We start from the raw sequence: 19,466 nt of genomic DNA on the forward strand, positions 1-19,466 counted from the left end.
ATAATGAAGGACAGGCATGTGCCATGGCGTGCCCACGAGGCACCCAGGTTCTAATCCCAGCAGAGCTCATTTCCTTTTCCATCCTCTTCCTCTCTCCGTCCTCTTCCTCTTCTGGTCTATAACGCGATGGAGCTCGGCCCGGGGCCTTCTGGGATAGGCCGTGGAGGACTGCCAAGCTTTCAGGCATGTAGGAACTCGCCTCCTCCTCCTCCTCCTCCTCGCCAGGCCTGCCCCACCACCATCACCACTACCACTACCACCTCCTCCTCCTCCTCCTCCTCTTCCACATGTTGCCAGGGGAACTGGAACTGGAATCGGAGCGCCGGCCCGGATTGGCTGGTTGAGTTTGGAGTCCCCAGGGTCAGGGAAGTTTTTGGGTTGTTGATTTTGCCTTTACTATCCCTCCCAACGTCTTCTTTCCCTACTTGATTGCATTTTTGCTGGAAAGAGAAACAAAAATAAGAAAGAGAAAAAAGAACTGTTCTGGAAAGGGGAAAAAAAAAAACGTCCTCCTAATTTAACAAATGTGCTTCTTGGCATAATGGAACACGGATGTAGCAGGAGCATCATGGCATCATCACCCCGTCAGTGTTTCCCCAGCGCCACCAGCTCATGAGGCTAGGGATGCACTGATACCGATACTGGTATCGGTATCGGCTCCCGATACTGCTCATTATACTCGTACTCGTACTCGTCAAGCACTTGCCGATACCAGCTATGAGTACTACTATTACTCAAAACAATGCAAAATCTTGTCATGTTCTGTGGACTTGAAATCAGCATGGAAAAAAGTGCCACCTCATACATTTACTAACATTTAAATCTACATGGAAATGGACAATACAAATATCACAGGTGGAAAAAAACAAGGCCATGCATTTATTTTCATTGTATTTTGGTGGTAAAAGGTATCGGTATCGGTACTCGGTATCGGCAAGTACACACATTAATGTACTCGTACTTGTATCGGTTTTCAAAAAAGTGGTATTGGTGCATCCCTACATGAGGCTGCTGGATTTAATTGCTTCCAAACCTCTCTCAAAGAGAAAAGGGTTAAAGACGGGGAGGAGGGGAGAGGGGCAGAGCCGGAAAGTGGACGGAAATGAAAGAGTGCTCAGTCAGAAATGGTTCACTCTGTTTAAAAAAAAAAAAAAAAAATCCTCTGATGTGCGCAGAATGCCGGTGAGGAGTCTGTGTCTGCGTGGAGGGCTATGTGAGGAGAACCTGGTAGAGTGGTGTGGCGTGGGGTGCTTCAGGGAAGGCAGTGAACAAACAGCCATGTGGCATAGAACTGATTCACTTACTTCAGGCTTGACCGAGTTTGTTTGCAATAGTTAGGTTTTTATTATTTCAAACATTGTTAGATTTTTTTTTCTATCGGGACTGGGAGTGTGGCGTGCGGTGCTTCAGTGAAGGCAGTGGACACAGCCAGGTGCGGTTGTTAACCCTTTGAGGAGGACCATCACAAATATGTGATTAGAATTTTGGGTTCTCATTATGATGTCACAAGGACTTTACAGGACTTATAACACAGAGTTCAATGGGAGCTGTAGAGTGTTCAATTGAAATTCTAGAAGAACTGGGATAAAGTCCTTACTCCCTCAAAGAGATCTATTCGCTCTGTGTCCGGCATGCCGGAGGCCACGTTGGCATGACTCACTGCTGGCGCCTACACACATTCACTCTTGGCACTTCAGATACATTGACCACTCTCATCTCGTGTTTGCATGCTTTCTAGTATTTCTTTTGTTTATTTTTAACTTCTTAGAAAGCACTTCCTAGAAGTTGTTTGGAAAATGTACTAAAATGGTTTTGGCAGTACTAGTTGTCCAGTACGGAGGGCCTTGGGGTGTAGTTAAGATGGGCTGTTGGGTTACTTGGTTTAGCATTTGCGTGTCTACAGGGGGTTCTTGAGGTGACATCCTATCCTGTCGTTACCGATAGGCTCTCCCAAATGTGCCTTGACACCCCCAAAACAAACACACTCGCACCCACACACACATAGACACACAAATACACAAACGCACCCCAATACTGAGAAGCAACTCTATCTCCCCCCTCCACCTCTTCGACACAGATGATTGGACAGGGCTCTGACACACACACACACACACACACACACACACACACACACACACACACACACACACACACACACACACACACACACACACACACACCCACACCCCATGAGACCTGTGTAAATAAACACATCGCCTACCGGAATGCTGAGTGCTTGACACGGAGGCAGAACCCAACCTCGACTCTGGAGATCTGACCCGGCCCATTCCAAGCCAGCCCAGCCCAACCCAACTCTGGGGCCTGGTCCAGCCCAACCCTGGCTGTGTTCTCGGGGGTCAGGCCCGGGCCAACCCAGCACTGCTTGTTCTCTGGGATCCAATTCAGCACAACCCAACCCTGAATCTCACAACACCCCAAACTCTCTGCACAGTGCACCTACAGTGACCCTATCTCAATTTCAATTTTATATACGGAAATTGGCGTCTCGCTCCCCAGGGTTAAGTTTAAGTTGTTAACAGTACAGGGAAGACAAGCAAGTCTCCTTTCGTTCTTTCTGTATTTCTTTATGTATTTCTTTCTGCATTTCTTTCTTTCTTTCTTTTTGTATTTCTTTCTGTCTCTCGTTCTTTCTGTCTTTCTTAATTTCTTTCTTTCTCCCTTTTCCTTTCCTTTCCTTTTTTCTTAACTGACTAGTCGAGACGTGCGGCATCCCAGAGTGAGTTGTGTTGGGTTTCTTCTTCCTTTTATTTATTTTCCTTCTGCATTCTGGATGCACACCCTGGATACGGCCTTGGCAGTGCCGGTAACCCAAGATGGCGACCCAGCAGCCTGCCATGCGCTCTCTCTCTCTTGGTGTGTGTGAAACGAGTTTAATGGGATTTCTTTTTAAAGTAAGTCCAGTTTCTAAATTTAGGACGAGATCGGCAATGTTTGCATTCTCCAGACCAGTCAACTGGGTTGAAGTCCACCATCAGTCCAGGCTGCCAGCCTGTCCGCCAGCCAGCCTGTGTCTCTGTCTGTCGGCAGTGTTGGGTATCATCTGAACAAAAGGTGAAGAGGTGACGGTCCCACGCTTGTGCCACACGGCCGCACGCCGTGGTCCAGTTTGTTCCCCCTTTGACCCCCTGTGCTTGCAACTACTATATTCACCACAGTGCTCGCTCTCTATCTCTCTCTCTCTCTCTCTCTCTCTCTCTCTCTCTCTCTCTCTCTCTCTCTCTCTCTCTCTCTCTCTCTCTCTCTCTCTCTCTCTCTCTCTCTCTCTCTCTCTCTCTCTCTCTCTCTCTCTCCATGGGACAGCTGCCCTGTCTCACCAACACCGCAGGACTTTCTTCTCGTTGGACCCACTGACCCAGCCACTACACTACACGCACACGCACACACACACACACACACCGCCTGTGTAGTGTTGGGTGTCATCTGGGGAAAAAATGTCAAAAGGTGACCACCCCACTCTCAAGACAGCCCCACACGTTTTGATCTGTTTGCATCTTCCAGTGTACTCTCCCCTTTGACACACTGTTCCTTTCACCACCAAATTCAATACCGTCACATACACATACACACACACACACAAACACACTCTTAAGGCCCCAAAAATCTCGTAATGGGTCAGCTGCCACTCTGTTGTACATACCGTGCGCTGCTTCCCTCACAGTGTCCAAATTGATGGCGCCATCTCTTCAGTCTTTGCTTCATTCGGCCAGAGTGACTTGCTTGTGTTGACATCTTTTATTATTTATCGTTGCCTGTTTTCGCTTTACATTTTTTAGGGATGCACGATGTTAAAAATTTCGAACGATACCGATGTCCGATATTGATATTGCGGTTTTGGCCGATGACCGATATTAACCGATACCGATGTTTGTCTTTTTTTTCTCTTTTAAAGAGATGACAATGATGCAAACAAACAGAATTTTTGATTGTCGTCTTATTTCCAAAAACACTTTTTAACTCCCTGTGAGACAAACTAGAAGACAAACAATGAAAGTCACCGTCAAGTCCAATCTTTTAGAACCGTAACATATTAAAAAAAAACATTGGCGTTAACATCGGCCCAGTTTTACCCATCAGACCGATGTCCGATGTGTTGAATATAGGCCGATATCGGCCGATACCGATACATCTGGCCGATACATCGTGCATCCCTAACATTTTTATATGGCCTAAATCAAATAAGTCAAGATGACTTGGCAGGCTGGGTCAGACTGTCCTGCCCAGGTATGTGGCCAGGGAATCCATCGGGGGGGATTAAGGTTGTGATTAGCAAGGGTTGAACTCGCTCGTATCTCTCTCTGCCCGCCTGTCTGCCAACAGGGTTAACTTATGGCTTATTTGATAGGGACAGATGCATATCATGTAAATTACACCATGCAACAGCCCCAAAAGAAAGCAAAGCATCGTAACGTTTATAGCCTCAGCTACTTTCCAATGTCTCTGTTTGGTGCCATTCGGGACAGAAGGTTAGGGGGGGTGACGGACAGCCCCGAACTCTGCGACCGGGCGCTGGGGTCCAGTGTCTTCCCCTTTTGACACCCTGTACCTTTTTTTTTACTGCTAAATTCTCCTCTGTTGTGTTGGGCTGGATTCTAGCGTGTGACTGGCGAGGTTTGAATTCTACAGTGGCCAGGCCAGGCGGTTCGTCTGACTGTTCACCAGTCCAGTCTGCCTGCCTGCCTGCCTGCCTGTCTGTCCGCCTGCCAGTGTCTCTGTCGGCAGTGTTGGGTGTCATCTGAACAGAAGGTGAAGAGGTGACGGTCCCACACTCGTGCCACACGTGGCCGCACGCTCGGGTCCCAATTTCTCCCCCACTTTTGACACCCCGTTTCTTTTTACCACTATATTCACCCCTCGCGTGCACGTACATGCTCAAGGAGCGATGGAGAGACGCCCGCACACACGCGCGCATGCACGCGCGCATGCACGCGCACACTGTGCCAGTTCTCCAAAGAGAGTTTCTGAGAAAAAAGGCTGCAATGTACACTCAGCTCAGTGCCTCTAATGGTAACCAGATGGCCTGCCACAGGTGTGCCAAAGAGAGAGAGAGAGAGAGAGAGAGAGAAAGAAAGAGAGAGAGGGAGAGAAAGGGAGTGGGAGAGGGTGCACGAATGAGGGGGAAAGAGACTGTGTAAAAGTGCGTCTAAAGACTGAGCAAGCAACATGAACTTGAGTTGCTCCCTACACGCGCGCACACACACACACACACGCACACACACTTGCACACTCTCGCGCGCGCACACACACACGGCTTGTGCCCTTTCACCACCAGCCGTGTGTGTGTGTGTGTGTGTGTGTGTGTGTGTGTCTGCGTGCGTGCGTGCGTGCGTGGGTGGGTGTGTGTTGCAGCAGCACTGGGCCTGATGAATGCCCAGTCTCAGGTGTACAGTAATTCTGCTGTGCTGGGGAATATTTGGGCCAGGGTGGGGTCCTGCTTCATTTTTCATCTAAAAAGGTGATTTGCTTTGAGAACGAGTGGCGGAGGTGAAGGAAGGAGGGAGGAGGAGGGGGGCGGAGGAGGTTAAAACGAACGTCGACTGAAGGGCCCCTATTCATGGTGCGTTCGCGTTGACGACCGTAGGCTCCTCGAGTACCAACAATTGGGCCTTTCAGAAAGATAATGATTTTTTCCCCTCTGCTTGCTTTTTTTCTTCTCATGCCATGCTTTTGAGCGCAGTGGTTCTGGTCAGGGAAGCAAAGTCAAAGCTCTCTCATGTCATGTGCACACCTGGTTCTGTGAGGTTCAGAGGCTTGCGGTCAGCCCGGGTTTGGGTGGAAGGGGTGGGGCCCAGGCATGGTTGATCCAAAGCAGGCCCTCTCTGGTTCTGTTCTGTTTGCTTTGCTCCTTCCTTGGACCAACCTGCTCTGCTCTGCTTTCCTCTCCTCTCCTCTTCTTTACTCTCCTCTCCCCTTTTCTCTGTCCAAATCCAATGCACCACTCCCCCCTCTCTCTCTCTCTATCTCTCTCGAACAGACACTTCCTCTTACACTTGCACACATTTTCCTTTCAGTATTACTCCTTGAGACACATAGTGTCTTTAAAGTACTTGCACACACAATGCTTACCGTAATACAGATTTCTTTCAACGTACGTTAGCATTTGGAGATACTGATGAGTAACTTACAAACATACAAGCAAGCACTTAAACACACGCACATACACACACAGGCTTGCGTGCTTGCCATTCCAGCGGAGACTGGCCTTTCAGCTCGTGTTCTCTACATGGGAGCGTCCGTCCTGTCCTTCCACTGTCCTGCTCGTCCTGTGCGTGCAGCCGAGTAGAGGGGCCCCCGGTCACTTACCAGCTTAAGGCTGGCTGGGGTTCTCAAACTTCTGTTCATCCGGGCCGCGTACCCTTAGTAGGACAGAATAATTTCCAAGGACTCCCCCCACCCCCCTCTTAATCGCACGGCAAAGTGTCACAAATGTCGGAGATCTCTGCTTAATCCTCCTCCTGTGATCCCGCTGCTGTACCCTTTTGATCTATTGCATGATCTCAAGTTGAAGTTTCAAGTTTATTTAGCCATCAACCGTATAGAAATACATTTGCAAGGAATGTTGGTGTGTTTATTTAGCCATCAACCGTATAGAAATACATTTGCAAGGAATTTTGGTGTGTTTACAAATTAAACAATGCAACAAAGCAAAACAAACATGAATCAATTATAATTATCATGAACTTGAATGACTTGTATTGGCTTTTCCATGGAGAACTCCTTGGGAATGTACTGTGTTCTGCGTCCCCTACCCCACTTTGAGAACCGCCGTCATGAGACAGATTTATGGGGCGCACGGGAACAAAGGGGCCTCACGAAGGGGGTGGCCAGTATTTTGAGCGTGATCGATAGCTTAGTTTTCGTGGAAACGCTCTGTCAAACTCTTGGTTCAACTGAGCAGGCTCTTTTTAGGAATATACAGTAAACCGTATATGGTTTTTCTCCTTGCGTGGCATAGATGCAGCTTGCACCTGCTTTGGAAGGCATTGAATCAAAGCTCTGTGACGTTACAAGAAAAAGGTCCAATGTACAGTGTTTTATTTTGATTCTGCTTTGGTTGTTATAGCGTGTTATAACAGTCTAATGGATTTGTGTTCTGTCTCCCCCCCCCCCCCTTCTCTTCCTCTATTCCGCTGTGCAGTCACGACACTGCTGGACTTGACAGAGCAGTTCGCCCCCCCAGAGGTGGCCCCTCCCATGCTGATGAGGCTGATGGAGGCCATCGAACGGAAAGGTTAGTGAGAAAACACACACGCGCACACACACAGTACAACAACAAACACACCTAAAGTACAACACACACACACCTATAGTACAACAACACACACGCACACCTATAGTACAACACACACACACACATACACACACACATACACAACGATCAAGCATCCATCTACATGAGTTGAAAAACATACACTTCATCAAGGTTTTGCCCCGTCAGCATTTTCCCACAGCCTGCCACTGCTAGCGGAAATCTCTCCGTTGGCCAAACCCGGCTTGTTAAAACTGACTGCCTGTGGTTTGTTCCATCATCCATCGGGCCATTTCGGCCAGCAGTTCTGCGCCCCTGATTGACTAGTTGGTTCTCTCTGACTTCTGTCATTGGTTCATTTGACTGCTCGTCACGGGCTTCAAGGGGGCAGTCCTGTACCCTAATTGGACTGATTGGAGTGGTTGTGTGATTGTATTAGAATATCTGCGTGCTGATTGGTTCTCGTTGTGTCTTGCTCTTTTAGGTCTGGACAACCCAACGCTGTACCGCACCTTCACTGCAGGAGGGGGCCTCGAGATCAGGCAGTGCTTCGACAGCGGTGAGTCACATGACCAGTTATGCATGTAGTTATGTAGCCAGGCCGTGCCCCCCTAGTGATGCAACATTGCTACCAGTCAGGTCAAGAGCAAGGCAAGTACTTTCTGAGCTCCCGCAGAATCGGGAACTCCTCCTACTTTTTTGGAAAGCAAACAATCATTAGCAAACCAAGGGAAGCGGGTCAACCATGCCGTTTAGGAAATGTTAATTGTTATGCTCTTGGTCAGACCAAGTCTCGAAGAGATTTGAAAGTCGATGATAATCAGGCTAGCAGTGATATCTGTATTTTTGTATGTATGTCCGACCGTCTGTATGCATGTCTGTATGTCCATCTGTATGTATGTATGTCCGTATGCATCTCTGTATGTCTTAGTGGTTTAAAGGTGCACTGTATAGGATTGTGGCTAGTATTGCAACTATGGTGATCATCGAAACTCTACTGCCTTTTGCCAAAGTTGATCTCTTAATGAATATTTACTAAACTAATATTTTCTAGTATGACTAAAGTACAGGATGTATTGCAATTAAAAAAGAAAAAAGATCCCCCTTTTCTTGAAAGTGAAAAGTGCAATTTTCCAAGTCATAATAAATACTTCGAATTTGATAGTGGTGGTAAGTATTTGTGAATAGGCAGCATGGATTCTGGATATAATCTAATAAAAATACCCATGGCTGCTCTGCCTGTGTGTTTCCAGATCCCCCCACTGCAGAGCTGGAGCAGTTTGAGCTGCCGCTGCTGTGTGACGGCCTGAGGCGCTTCCTGCAGGACATTCCCCAGCCAGTCATCCCTGCTGCAGTCTACAGCGAGCTCGCACACGTAGCCCAAGGTGAGACACACACACGCATGCACGCACAGACATATACACGCACAGACATATACACGCACACATGTACACTCGCACACATGTACACATAGCCCAAGGTGCGACACACACACATAGCCCAAAGTGAGAGAGACACACCTGCTGCAGTCTAAAGTGAGCTCAGACACACAGCCCAAGATGATACACACATACATGCACACACACCTGCTGCTCGTCCACATAGCCCAAGGTGAGCCTCTCTTTCCCTTCTCACACACACACACAGCAAATATATCCTTTCAGTTCTGTGGCAGGATGCATGAGTGTCTGTGTGCAGGGCTCCTCAAAGCTGCGCTGGACCCCCTCCGCCACAGAGCCAGCCTTCTGCTGCGTGAACACAGCCGCACTTACTCCCTTTCACCAGCTGGGGCTGCTGTTTTGCGAAACGGGGAGCAGGCCAGGCCTGCAGCATGAAAAGGTCGCGCTGCCCCGCTCCTCTTCTTAGCTGGCAGATAAACTATTGTCAGCGAGTGTGTTTTACGAGCCACACGGCACAGAGGCACGTCGGGACGGGAGGCAGCAAGAAGAGCAGTTCAGGGAATTGTGGGGTGCGGGGAGGGGGGTGCAGCTCAACTTTCGTTTCTGGAAAACCGTGACGTGGAACCCTAAAAACAGGCATTCAGCTAAGCTCCCCTCAGGTACTCTTACTCACATGGCGACCATCGGTTGGACATTTTAGACACACTTAACGTGCAGCCGTAAAGGTCATTTTACACATTAGCCGAGGTGAATACACCCACTATGTGGTTTTGCGAATGGTCTTGTTTCAGCCGTTGCATGACATGAAATGATAATAAATATGCTGTATTGCGTGTCCATGTCTTTGTTCAGCTTGGCCTCATATGAACCTTAATAGTGATGTTGATTGTCGGTTAATGGTTGCCCTCAGCAACACCACCCCCTTTAAAATACTACGTGGCTAGCGCCTGTGACTGTTTGAGTCTTGGCAGCACGTAGCAGCAGCAGTGTGTCCAGCGCCACAAAGGAGTCGGACCACCCCTGGCGAACCAGTTTCATGCTAACATGGTCTGTGCCCAGGGTTCTGTCGAAAAAACATAAAACTCCTTTTTGATTCTTTTCTAAAAACCCTTTCGCTCGCTTGTATTCATCCTGTGGTAGTGACGCGCTCACTACATGCTTACTCAGCCCAAAATTAAATGCAAACAGGTAATGGATAATAAAAAAAATATATACATAGTGGTATACATGTATTTGTTCTGAGATTTGAATCTCTTGCTAACTGGCTGAGTAGCAGAATGCTTGCAGGTGCAGTGCATGTCGGGGTTGACCTAAGGTAAGCTCTGGGTCGCTCGCCTGCTCTCTGCGGACGGAAAGTTCTTTCAGCTCTGCTGCTGTCGACCGCAAAGACAATGTTTTTTTTCTCTATCCTCTCTCTCTCTCTCTCTCTCTCTCTCTCTCTCTCTCTCTCTCTCTCTCTCTCTCTCTCTCTCTCTTCCTTCCTCCCCCCCACCCGTCCTGCTGTACTCTTTGCTTGCATATCTCATCGCTGTCATGGCAACCACACGACCTTCACGGCTTTGATGAGATCTGAAAGTCGGGTGCTAAATTTACCTAGAAGTCTTCAGTATGAGTGTGAAAGTCCTGACTAGTTCGGAGAACGTAAGGGGTGTGCTACAACTGAGGAGGGGAAAAGTCAAGGTGTGCTCCCCATGCAGGGGGCCTGTGCATGTGCCTTTGTCAACTTCCCGCCACAATTACTTGTACATATCCGGATGAAAAGTGTTGTTTTGCCCACCCACTCGCGATTGTTGTTCTGTTCTCTCTCAGGAGTGTTTTTATTTTGTAATTCAACAGGTGATCATGCCTAACAATCCCGTCCTATCCCTCTTTCCCCCCTCCTCTCTCGCTCCGCAGAGGTGGCTGCTCCCGAGGAGTGTGTGTCTCTGGTGCGTCGCGTGCTGCAGTCTCCGGCGGTGCCCCCGCAGCACTGGTTGACCCTGCAGAGCCTGCTGCGCCACCTCGCCCGCGTCTGCCAGGCCTCGGCACGCAACCTGCTCAGCGCCCGCGCCCTGGGGGAGATCTTCAGCCCCCTGCTCTTCAGGCAGCAGGCCGCCAGGTGAGGACGGACGGACAGACGCGCACTCACACACACACACACACACACACACACACACACACACACACACACACACACACACACACACACACACACACACACACACACACACACACACACACACACACACACGGACAAGGATGTGCACATACAGACACACGCACATATGCACGTACGGTATGCCATCATGCACATACGCCCGTCGCCCACCCAAGTCCAGTACAAATGCACAAACAAGCACTGACGATACACACATTCATACAAACCCATTACGCACCCACGAACCAACAAAAGCCCTGCGACATTTAGATATGCATCACCACCCACGGTAGTATGTTCAAATATATTTATGTACACCCACTTAGATACAATTGCGCGCACATGAACACAAACATAGACACTGCTGCAGAAAGTGTCAGACACTAAAGTAAGCCATTGGAAACCACAGAGGGATGTGATGGAGAACCTGCTTCTCTTGTTGGGTTAAAACCAAATGTGTATGAAAGAATACCAAGGCTGACTCCTTACTCAACTTCCCCCACATTCTCTCTCTCTCTCTCTCTCTCTCTCTCTCTCTCTCTCTCTCTCTCTCTCTCTCCTCTCTCCTCTCTCTCTCTCTCTCTCCTCTCCTCTCTCTCTCTCTCTCTCTCTCTCTCTCTCTCTCTCTCTCTCTCTCTCTCTCTGTCTCTCAGCTGTGAGCCCAGCCCTGACTCCCACGTACGCATCATCGAGGTCCTGGTCACCAGCGAATGGGGCGACAGTCAGGCAGCACCAGGTAGGAACAGAGGCCTACACACACACACACACACACACACACACACCAACCTCTTCAGTCACAAACACTCAAACCTGCACGTACAGACAGACACACACACACACACACACACACAAATGTGCACGTATCCCTGTCTATGCAGACTCCTAGTCATGCCTCTCTGGTTTATGAGGCGCATGGCTGTAGCCCAGCACCTGTTCATGTCAAGGCCACTGATGCATGCAGATTGCAGTGCAGTGTGGACAGGGGAGGACGCATTCATGGTTATGCAACAAGACACACTGCACTGCACACTGTGCAAGGCAGCTCGGCTGGAAACTTAACAGATCGTGAGAAAGGCACCCAGAAATGAGTAAAACAGAGAGCGCGAGGCGGAGAGAAGGTGAAAGAGAAATAGAGAGCAAGATGTAACAAAGGATGAGAGAGAGAGATGGTGAAAGAGAAATGGAGCTTAATGGAGAGAAATAGAGAGAAAGAGATGGAGAGAGAGAGGGAGAAAGAGAATGAAAGCGAGAGACCACAGCATGGAAAATAAGAGAAGAGAAGAGCGACGGTGAGGGGACATGAAAGTTATTATTAGCTCTACGCGGTCAGACACAGTTCTGCTGCTACACACGCGCACACACACACACACACACACACACACACACACACACACACACACACACACACACACACACAGCTCTGCTGCTGCTACACATGGGCCCCATACACACACACACACCGCACACATGTGCACACTAAGACAGGCGCACACACACAGTCCTCTCAAGACTGTCACACACCCTCTGACACATGCGCACATATTACAAGCACAAATGTACACACCGGATTGCGCACACGATTCTAGGCACAGAGGCCACACGTGTACTTACAGTAGACATGAACACACACACACACACACACACACACACACACACACACACACACACACACACACACACACACACACACACACACACACACACACACACACCCTGGCTGACTGTTGGGCCTCCAGGGTCCCTGCTGCTGTTCTGTTTTACGACCAGCCAGGTGCCTCTAAGCGGGCGGGCATCACCGTTTACAGCTCGGACAGTAAAACCAGTAAAGCCCTTTGTTCACGAGCAGCGCTCGCATTCAGACGCCACAGCTGACAGAAACGGAAAGCGACCCGCAGAAAGATCACGGTGTTCTCTTTTGCCTTGCCTCTTGCTTTTTTGTCATTCTTTCTGATTCGCTCTCTCTCTTTCTCTCTCTGTCTCTCTCTCGCTTTCTCTCTCTCCCCCTCTTTCTCTGGTCTTCCTCTACCTCTGCCTTGCAAGTGGGTTTGACTGAAGTTCTGTGTGTCTGAGGTGGTGGCAGCATCTCAAATGCTCTTCACACACACAGACGCACACACACACAAAGTGTCACGCTCACTCACACACACTTTCTTTCTCTCTCCCCTGTGTTCTTTCTGTGTGACCTTTTATCTGTTTTCATGAAACGCCTCTGTGTCTGCACCAGAGGGTTTCTCTGTCTCTTTCTCTGTATTCTGCTGTGCTACCCGGTAGTTCAAGAATCTGTGTCGGCCTTGGTTACACCCCTTTTTTTGGTGGGGTGGGTAAGTGAGGGGCCTGCTTGTGTGTATATGTACAGTGACAAGTGTGCTTAAGGAGGGGGGGGTTACTGCAGTAAAGAATAACCTCTACTGCGACTGAGGAAGAATATTCAGTGGCAGGTAAGCAGACCAAGCTGTCGAGACGGTTACAAGGGTGCAGGGCCACTGGGCCAAGTCAAAGTCATCTGAAAGGGCCCACCCCGCCCCCACCCAATACATACAATGTAATGAGAACCCAATTCTGGGCCCCCCTCTTTCCCTGGGCACGGGACAACTGTTCTCCCCCCCTCGTAGTCTTCTCTGCAAGGGTGTGTGACTTTTTTGGACATGGATTGGTTTATTAAGGAGACTGTTTTTTAGAGGGGGGGTGGGGTACTGCAGTGAAGAATAACCTCTACGGAGGCTATGGGGGAGGCATTCAGTGCAGGTAAGCAGAGCGTGCTGTCATGCCACCTGCTGTGAGTCCCAGCAGGGCACCGCACCGCACCGCACCGCACCACGCCACTCCTGCCTCTGTGCCTGTAGCCTGGCGCTCGCCTTGCCCACCTCTGTGTCTCTCTGAGTTTCGTCTTCCATCTTGTCTTTTCGTTTTGCTGCACAGCGTTAGGTGAAGGAACGACGCGAAAGCCTGACTTTTCTGGACCAGTTAAAGCTGGACGTGTGTGTGTGTGTGCGTGCGTTTGTGTTCTTCTGAAGTTTGAGTGTTTGAGTTTAGGCTTTACCTTTCCGTGTTTGTACTGCTTATTGAGATTTTTCCTTTCTCTCTTTTCTTCTGTGTGTGCACTCTTGCCCCCCCCCCCCCCTCTCTCTCTCATCCTTGTTCTCTGCGGTTTCCTATCTCAGCCGCTCTGCTTTCAGCTCTTGTTTTTTTTTTTTCAATTGTACTTCTCTGAACACTTTCATCTTTCTTTTCTTCTTTCTCTTGCCTCTCCCTCTCCTTCTCTAATCTCTCTCTCTCTCTCTCTCTCTCTCTATCTCTATCTCTCTCTCTTTCTCTCTCTCCCTCTCTCTCTCTCTCTCTCTCTCTCTTTGTCACCTGCTGCTCTCTCCCTCACCTGTCGCTCTCTCTCTTTCTCTCTTTCTCTCTCTCTCTCTCTCTCTCTCTCTCTCTCTCTCTCTCTCTCTGCTGTGCTGTGCTGTGCTGTGTCGCAGCTCTGCCAGGAGGGGAGAGTAGTAGGAGTGGGGCCTGCTGTGGCCGTTAAAGTGTTTTATTAGCTGCTAGCGCCTATTTATATCCTGCAGTGGCCACCACTCTCCTCTACTGTCACTGCTCTCACCGCTACTCTTCACTTCTCTTTTATCCTCTCTATGCTCTCTCTTCTTACTGCTCTTCTCTCTGCTTCTCTCTCTCCTTTCACCGCTCTCCCACCTCCCACCTGCACCACACACACACACACACACACACACACACACACACACACACACAGATAAATACACATATGCACATGGTTGTGCATTTCACATTTATGCATGCATCTGCACACTGATGTTGGCATGTATGTGCATATTCACACTCGCATGTACGGGCAGGAACTCTCAAAGAAGGGCACATGTATGCACCCGGGGATGCACGCACGCATGCACACACTTGCACGCACCTACTGTACTTGCACAGACTCATGCAAATGCATAGACTCATTTTATGCACTCACACACACTCACACTCACACTCACACACACACACTCACACACATACAGTGTCAGACATGCAAGGTAGCCAAGGAGAGGCCACCAGTGTTCCAGTCTCACCTCTTTCGCACCCTCACACCCACGCCCATTTGCCCATGTAGTACACACGCACACACACACGCACGCACACACACGCACACACACACGCACACACACGCACGCACGCATACACACACACACACACACACACACACACACACACACACACACGTTTTTCACCCTCACACTCTCCATGTAGTTTACCTCTTCTCTATTCAGCTCAGTTTTCTCTCTCTTTTTTTGTCATGAATATTTTTTTTTTATATTTTTTTTGTCTCCACCCTACCCGCCCCTTCTGAGCAGTTCATGGAGTACAAGAGAAGCGTTTGGAGTCCACAGACATGCTCACTCTCGTGCTGAGACATATTTAGTCTTCTCTTCTCTGTGTGTGCGTGCGTGCGAGCGCCAAGTTGCACATGTGCATTAAAAAGGGGGAACTGTGTTTTTTGTTTTTGTGTGCGTGCGTGCGTGTGTGTGTGTTGTGGGTAAAACTCCTTGTGCCCGGTAACTGGGGGTCTATTTTCAGATCCTCTGCTCAGGTCTGCTCCACTCCGGGTGAAAGGGCCCTGTGCCCCTCCTGTCTGATTGGCTGGTGAGAGTGGAGCAGAGGCGTACATACACACACACACACACCCCAAAACCCCAAGCCCCATCCCCAGCAGTGTTGCCAGATGTGTCTGGTCAAATCCCGCCCAAAAGGTTCTGAAAAACCGCCAAAATCTGCTAAATTCCGCCCAATTTCAACAAATTGCATTGACTTCTATGGGCACAAAACTGCAGGGAAAAAAATGCCAAATGGCCAATTTTTCCCGTTTTTACCCGCAGACAGCCATCCCAAGTAGCCCAATTGGGCCGGTAACCGCCCAATCTGGCAACACTGATCCCCAGCCCCTGCCCTGCCCTCTGCTGCCACAGAGCAGCGCTTGTTGGTCCGCCTATGGCTTGCTCTCATTTCCTCTGTGCTTCATCTCCTCTCCTCTTCTCCTCTCCTCTCCTCTCCACTCCTCTCTTCCCTCTCTCCAATACACCTCTCTTCTCTCTCCCCAATACTCCTCTCCACACCCTGCCCTCCTCTCCTCTCCTCCCCTTTCCCTCCCCCTCTCCCTCTCTCCTGCCCCTCTCGCCACGCCAGCTATCTGTACCACCCCTCCCTCCCTCCGTTACTCCCTCCTCCACCACCCCAACGCTCCAACCTTCCCGTCTACCTCCCTCCCTTTTGCTCATTCCACCTCTTGCCACCTCCCTCCCTCCCTCCCTCTCTCGCTCCCTCTCTCCCTCTCTCTATCTATCTATCTCTCTGTCCCTCCCTCTGTCTCTCTCCACCTCTCTCACTCTCTCACCCCCTCCCAGTTAAACGGCAGAGTTGCCCCGCTCAGCAAATATTTGAACCTGAGCAAGTTAATCATAAGACTGAGCCACCGAGCCAGGAGGGAGAGAGAGAATTGGGGAGAGAGAGAGAGAGGGGTTGGGGTGGTGCAAGAAATCAGACAGCGAGATAGAAAAAAGAGGTAGATAGAAAGAGGGAGGAGGGGAGAAGGGGGGAAAGAGCGAGAGAGAGGGAGCAAAGGAGGGAAAGAGACGCAGACAGACAGACGATCAGACAGACAGACAGCGTTCAGACGATCTGCGTGTAATCATTAGCCAGCCCCCCACGTGCGCATGCTCACTCCCCCCTCCCTCTCTGGCCTCCGGTTGGAGGCTTCTTCAGCCCAGTGCTGTCGGTAGGCACACTACGTTCCTAGCCCTCGAGCAGGCGTGTGGCCCTTTCCTCCTCTCCCCACCTCTCCTCTCCTCTGCTCTCTTCTCCTCCTCTCTGGCTACTCTTTCCCCTGGCTTCCCTCTTGGCCAGAAGCTGTGCTTGCTCACTCGTTTACTAGCTGGACTGGAAAGCGCGTGGCACTGCTAACCCTTCTCCCCAACACCTCCACCACCTCCTCCTCCTCCTCTTCGGATTTACCTCCTGGATTTTCCAGCCAGCGTTTGGTTTGGGGGGGACGAGTGCCCAGTGTCACTGGAGTGAGTCGCACCAGCAGTAGCCAGCCAGGGACTGGACTCAGCACCCATCGCGATTAGCACTGCTACTGTGTGGATTTGCGGGTTTTGGGGGGACTTGGCGTTTGTGAAGGATAAACACTTCTTTACTGTGAAGAAAGGGGCCTGGGATATGCCCGCAAGAACTGCTCACTTCTGCTGCTACTGTTGGTGATTTTGCCTCAAGGGAGGGTCGAGTGGAACATGCACAACTTGCAGAGTAAGTTTGTGTCCGTGTATAGTGTAACTGTGCGTGCGTGTGTGTGTGTGCATGCTTGTGTCTGTGTTGGTGCACACACACACACATGTACTTATTGTGTGTGTGCGCATGTGTGTCATTGCTGTAGCAATACTGTAAGGTCTGTTGCAACATGCTGCAAGAGCTAGCCTAGGCGTCAGCCGGAATGTGCTGCCTCTGCACTGAACTGCAGCAGGTTTTTTTTTTTTTTTAAGCTAACTTTTCTCGTCCTTGTACTTCTGTATGTAAACGGAACACCTACTTGTGTGTCTGTATAGGTGTGTACTGTAGCCTTGTGTGTGTGTGTGTGTGTGTGTGCGTGTGCGTGTGCGTGTGCGTGTGCGTGTGCGTGTGCGTGTGTGTGTGTGTGTGTGTGTGTGTGTGTGTGTGTGTGTGCGTGTGCGTGTGCGTGTGCGTGTGCGTGTGCGTGTGCGTGTGTGTGGAGAGAGAGCGGGCCAGTCCTTGGCCAACCTTTTGCATTTATGGGGGATATGAGTGTTTTGACAGTTCCCATATATCACCTGCGTTTTTTACCTAGCACACAGCCAGCCATTCCTTGAAGTGGGGGAGGAGGCGGGGGCAGGGGGTGGAGGAGAGGTGAAGGGGGCTGCATTTTGTGTGTGTGTGTGCGTGTGTGTGTACACACATGCCTACACTGCGCTGCCTGCCTATGCATTTGCCTGTGTGCATGAAGTGGGTTAACCAGTTCGTCCTCAGCCCAGGCCAGGCTTGTTCTGACATGCCTGAGCATGAACCTCCGACACGCGGCCTCCTGAGAGGAGCTGTGCTGAGTCGGCCAAGAGGGATTTATTTACATTTTTAACAATCACAAGTCACACGCCACTCACCCTGCTGGCTGCAGTACACTTAATCGCTGTTATCTGCTCTGCTCCACGATGCAATTGAAGAACGCCCTTTTTCTGTGCCACCAGCAGTCCGTAAAGACAGGTTTGTGTGTGCATGTAAATGTGTGTATGTGTGTGTGTGCACACACTTGTGTGTAGCAGTGGGTGCTAATGTATGTAAATAGAACAAGCTTCTGAAATGTAGCGTGCGTGTGTGACTGAGAGAGTGGGTCTGCATTAAGTATGTGTGCTGGGTTACCTTTAAAGTAATCCATTCTGCTGTTATTTCAGTGACCTCGGCTGGTGTAAGAAGAAGGCCATGTTGCTTTTAGTGATCTGGGATTTCTTTTTTTTCCTCTGTCAGTAAAGGCCGGTTTAGTTAGTGTTGTGTCTCAGTGAATGCTAATGCATACAGATGGAACAAGATACCTGTGGTGTAGCCTGCGCGTGTGTGTGCGTGCGTGCGTGTGTGTGTGTGTGCACGTTAAAGGACAGCATTAGACCCATTTCTGGGCCCTGCTTTAAAGGCGGTGTTGGGTTGCGTTTAAGACAATGAGCGGAGCTGTTTAGGGACGACATGGCCAGGCCTGGCTGGCCGCGGCGTGGCATGGCTTTCTCAGGACGGTGTTAAGGGCCTCTTAAAGACGCTGAGCTGAGCGGGTCATGAGCTGGGGCTTGGGCAGTGATTAGTGGTTTGTGCCGTGGGGCCGAGGCAGGTGGACTGGTGGGTGGACGGGTGGGATTGGCTTGGCCGCAGTGGTGTCGTTTGTCAAGTCAAGTCAAGTCAGCTTTTATTGTCACTTTTTTCATATGCACAAGTCATACAAGGAAAATGAAATTACGTTTTCTCTCTATACCATGCCAGGACGTAGACATATACAAGACTGACATTTTACAGACTGACACAAAGTGCAAGACAGGACAGGTAATAGTTTGGAGACCTTGGCTTGGCATGAGGAGGGCAGCAGTTGGGGGGGCATGGCTAGTGATTAGTGGGGCCGGTGCAGACCGGGGTTGTGCTGTACTGTGGTGGGGTGTCGCTTGGAGATCATGGGATGACAATGGCGGCATTCCTCCCCTGCTCTGCGCTCCTCTCCTCTCCTCTGAGCTCCGCTAATAACTCCTCGCTACTGAGAAGCCAGCGCTATTTTCAGACCCACTGACTCGGCCTGCCGTGGTAGAGAAGGGCAAGGAGAGGGTTGAGATATCCTGTGGCCCCGACACACACACACACACACACACACACACACACACACACACACACACACACACACACACACACACACACACACACACTCACATTCCCACCCTCCTCCCCGTCACATTCTGGGATTACGGACAGTGTCGGTGTTGGCAGCCCAACGGGTGCTGCGTCCCGTCCCGTCCCGTCCTCCACTGACACACACACACACACACACACACACACACACACTACGCACCCATCCAGCACGGCCACATTGCTTGGCTGCCTCTGCCTCTGCCTACGTGCCGATGCAACACTG

At 50.2% G+C, this 19,466-nt stretch overlaps 1 protein-coding gene across 1 annotated transcript in view; it reads left to right on the forward strand.

The window, feature by feature from the left end:
• Positions 1 to 19,466, forward strand: part of pik3r1 (phosphoinositide-3-kinase, regulatory subunit 1 (alpha)) — a 46,520-nt gene that overhangs the window by 15,663 nt on the left and 11,391 nt on the right. The window contains exons 3-7 of the mRNA XM_063210312.1: positions 7,157 to 7,249; positions 7,752 to 7,826; positions 8,521 to 8,652; positions 10,564 to 10,765; positions 11,458 to 11,540. Of these exons, the coding sequence (XP_063066382.1) occupies positions 7,157 to 7,249; positions 7,752 to 7,826; positions 8,521 to 8,652; positions 10,564 to 10,765; positions 11,458 to 11,540 (585 nt within the window). The remainder of the gene's footprint in view (positions 1 to 7,156; positions 7,250 to 7,751; positions 7,827 to 8,520; positions 8,653 to 10,563; positions 10,766 to 11,457; positions 11,541 to 19,466) is intronic.

The sequence above is a fragment of the Engraulis encrasicolus genome, chromosome 11 (genome assembly GCF_034702125.1).
Source record: "Engraulis encrasicolus isolate BLACKSEA-1 chromosome 11, IST_EnEncr_1.0, whole genome shotgun sequence".
Classification (NCBI taxonomy): Eukaryota; Metazoa; Chordata; class Actinopteri; order Clupeiformes; family Engraulidae; genus Engraulis; species Engraulis encrasicolus.